This window comes from Morus notabilis, unplaced genomic scaffold, assembly GCF_000414095.1.
Source record: "Morus notabilis unplaced genomic scaffold, ASM41409v2 Scaffold401, whole genome shotgun sequence".
Lineage (NCBI taxonomy): Eukaryota > Viridiplantae > Streptophyta > Magnoliopsida > Rosales > Moraceae > Morus > Morus notabilis.
Window position 1 is genome coordinate 42220 of NW_010356908.1, and position 4065 is coordinate 46284.

General features: G+C 38.6%; 1 protein-coding gene across 1 annotated transcript; it reads right to left on the reverse strand.

Annotated features, from left to right (window-relative positions):
* Nucleotides 1-3016, reverse strand: LOC21389574 (G-type lectin S-receptor-like serine/threonine-protein kinase At4g27290). The gene is made up of 7 exons (XM_024163482.1): nt 1708-3016; nt 1567-1604; nt 1257-1475; nt 949-1159; nt 612-849; nt 385-535; nt 1-303 (listed from the first exon to the last, which is right to left on the reverse strand). Exons 1-7 carry the CDS (start codon nt 3014-3016, stop codon nt 1-3), a joined length of 2469 nt encoding a protein of 822 aa, XP_024019250.1.
* Nucleotides 3017-4065: the final 1049 nt, after the last annotated feature.

Consider the following 4065-nt stretch of genomic DNA (forward strand, 5'->3'; position numbering starts at 1 on the left):
CTATCTACCACTCGGAAGCGTTACAGTCACTATATTTTCAGAACGTGAATATTCTGATGTGGAGCCCTCTTCCATTGAACTCCTTTCCATGAAGAAACCAGGCTCTTTAGGTTGAGGCAAGATAGATCCCTCATTTTCCAACATGAAAACCACGGACGACATTGTTGGTCTGTCGTATGGGAACTTTTGGACACATAACAAACCCACTTGAATGCATCTCAGCACCTGAGATTCGACGTATGAATCATTGAAACACACGTTCATTAGATCCAAGGCTTTGCCTTGATTCCACAGCAACCATGCCTGAAACAATTCATACAATTCTTAGACATGTATTAGCCAAAACTACATGGATTGAAAAAAGTTATCATCCGTTGTTCTTACATGTCCCAAAAGGTTATGCTGGTGATTTTTGTGATTGAAGCTTCTATTCTTTTTACCGCTAACGGTCTCTAACATGACCACACCAAAGCTGAAAACATCTGATTTGACAGAGAACTTCCCATCAATTACGTACTCTGGTGATATGTAGCCACTGCATAAATCAAAACGTTAGTCATAAGAAACAAGCATCAGTTTAGGTAAAAATGTGATCATGCTTTATAACTCACTATGTTCCAACAATTCTTTTTGTTTTCTCTTCTCTATCATCATCACCGAAAATCCTAGCCAAACCGAAATCTGAAATCTTAGGGTCAAGATTGTTGTCTAGCAAAATATTACTCGCTTTGAGATCTCGGTGAACAATCCGAAGTTTAGAATCTTGGTGTAGGTAAAGAAGACCTCTTGCAATGCCTCGGATAATGTTGAAGTGCTTGTGCCACGGCAGTGTTGTGCATCTTTTGCCATCTGCAAAAAATTTAAACATCTCCTTATCAGTTAATTTTCAATTAAAGTGCCGGAAAGGCCTTCAAAATTTAATATGCAAAGTTGAAAAGAGGTTCCAACCAAAGATGTAATGGTCCAAGCTCTTATTTGGCATGTACTCATAGATCAATATCTTTTCTTCTTTTTGAATACAACAACCCAAAAGAGCAACAAGATTCCTATGTTGAAGCTTTACAATCAATTCGACTTCATTCTTGAACTCTTTAAGACCCTGTCCTGAATTCTTTGACAGTCTCTTCACTGCAATATCTTGTCCTGTAGAAAGTTTCCCCTGCAAGATGTCATTGAAATATATACTTAATGAGTTAAAACCTAGTGAAGAAGTTGACACACAATGGATGGATTAAATCTGTACACGAAAATACAACCTTATAGACAGGACCGAATCCACCAGCTCCTATAATATTTGCTGGGGAAAAGTTGTTGGTAGCAGCAACAATTGCAGCCAAATCAAATGTAGGCAGGTCTACATCTTCATCCTTGCTTTTACCTATTAGTTTAAACATGTAAAATATCCATGACATACAATCCATTTGATTTTCAGAAATATATTCAGACAGTGAGTGGTGATGGAAACACTTGTTTACCTTTTACCCTTTTTCTCATTTTCCACCTTATGCCCAAGAATGCAACACAAAAAATAAACGCGCCAGAGCTCAACGAAGCCGACAAGATGACTTTTAGTGTTTTCTTCTTATTCGCATCACGGATTGATTCTAAAATGACAAGGCAATATCAAGAATTTAAATAATTGTTTGCAAGTGTTTGTAATCAGTATGACAACCTTGCAAAGAGAGAATCTAGTGAAGCCATACTTACTCATTTCTGCGGCAGAGAGTCGTATATAGAGATCTTGTTCGCTACCTTTCTCCGGCATATCTCTGATATCAATCAAGTCACCAAACCACCTCAAGCAGCCACTGCCCCCTTTCGTGATATCAGAATTAGCATAAGCGATACAAGAACAGTTGTTCAAGCAAGCCTCCTTGCATTCTCTAAGGCTCATATTCTTGTTAAATGAAAAATCCAACAAGTTTGGCAATTTTACCGCCGCAACCTTTGCAAATCCTTCTCCTTTTTCGCAACCTAATGGCGTCTTCCTCATGCATCCCTTGGACCAAGTTAGACCTCTCCATTCTTCTTCAGAGCTTGGTGTGTAGCCCTTCAAACAGTCGCATAGTACTGGATATTGACCACTTGTACACATTGCATTAGCACCGCAGTAGCCATAACTATCACATTGTTCATCAGTTGGCAATGTGTACATAGCAGTCCATTTAGAAGTTTCATTCAGCAAAACAAGATGCTGCAAGAAACCCGAATAATTCAACTGTACAAGCGAAATCGAAGAGTTGTCAGTACGCTTAACCATTAGGTATGCCTCATCCTCATCAAATACATGTACAATATTGAAAACGGTTAGCACAAGCTGCTCTTTCACTCCACTGAATCGAATTCCGTTCCATATCCCCGACCGATATTTTTTAGTCATATCCACCTTAAGTGATGTTTGAAACAGCCCACTGGTTATGTTCATCCTGTAAGTAACATCACCACTGGATGGATCATCGGCGCTTTTCCACGATGTCAAGTATCGTTCGAAGCCAGTATTCAAGTCCCATCCAAGCTTCATGCCATTTAAGAGTGTGTCAGTAGGATAATCAAAGCTTTGCCATAGATAAATGTCACTGTTCGCATTTTCTTGCTCTTGAAGCACCAGATTTCCCCTGTCCAAAAGCAGAGCAATCGGACCATTTGCAACGTTGCTTGATACATTTGGGGACCAAATGACGCTCCTTGTGCTATTGAGAAGAACAAGTTTCCCTTCATTAATGGCGAATTCGCCATTTGACTCGGTCAGCGGGGTGTTTCTGTTGGCAATCCAGACAATTGTTTCAGGCTTCCTCTTGTACCACATTCCCAAGTACCTGTTCTTTGAATTTCCGGGGGGAGAGAAGAAGCCTATCTCAAATGTTTGGCCCGGGGAAATCAAAGTAGTAAGGTTACCATCATCTTTGAGTTGTTGGTCGGGAGTTATGGCATCAATATGAGCAGCCCAAGAAAATTGCAACAATGGTAGGAGGGAGAGCACAAAAGAGATCAAAATGGTGGAAAGTTGAGCTTCCATTGATAAGCTTTGGGCCTTGTTTTAGTATTTGGTTCTTCAGAATTGTCAAGGACTTAAAACTAGAGTTATAGTACGGAACTGAATTGGTTAGAAAGAACAGTAAAAAACAGAAGTTGACAAGGGACAAAGAGACAAAGTCAGAATTGCTAAATTAAAAAGCTCAACATTGAATCATTTTTACAAAGTTTTCATTCGGACTTATTATTTTCATTTTTAACGTTGAGACTTTTGATAACACGTCATGTTCGACCCATAATACTTGATTCGTTTATAACGAATATGAGCAACTTGGGGATTTCTATATATATATGATTTCTATATATATATATATATATAAGGGAAGAATTCCTATATTTGACAAAGTCATCTGAGAAGTTGCAGGTTGAGTCAATGTGCATTTATAAGTATGGACGCCATGGTTGATTTATCTTCTTGATATATATATATATATACACACACATATAATTTAAAAGAATGATATTAACAGGATTAGGACATCTCAATTATTTTGGCACCCCTAATTCTCTCATCTCATAATCAAACCCCCGCCCAATAATTATGAAAAAGAAAAAAGAAAAAAAGCACAACCTCGAAAAGTCTAAAACAAAAGTCAAACTTGAAGCCAACGCCTGGTGCTAAGGCAAAAGAAACAGACACGAAGCATGATAAAATATGTTCACTTTTTACTTATTTATTCAAAGAGTCTCTCGAGTCTTTCTACACTTTTTGATTAAGTTTTACTGGGTTGTGAGATAGGTGTGTGCACTTGTATTCAGGGAGATGATTTGAGTGTTTTCAAGAGAAAAACCTAGTTGGAGGGATTCCAACGTTAAAAAGTCGAGGGGATTTCGCTGTTCAAGTCCATTGCGAAATTGCAAGTTCATAGGCGTCTTCTTAGAGAGGGAGTCTCGGGTAGATTAAGTCCAATTGAATTGTAAAAGTGTTCTCAGTGGATTGTTCATCATCTGGGCGTGGCCCTGCGGAGTAGGTTGTGACTGAACCGTGATGCCGTTTCTCTCGTGTTCTTTTATTTTACATCTCTGCCTTAT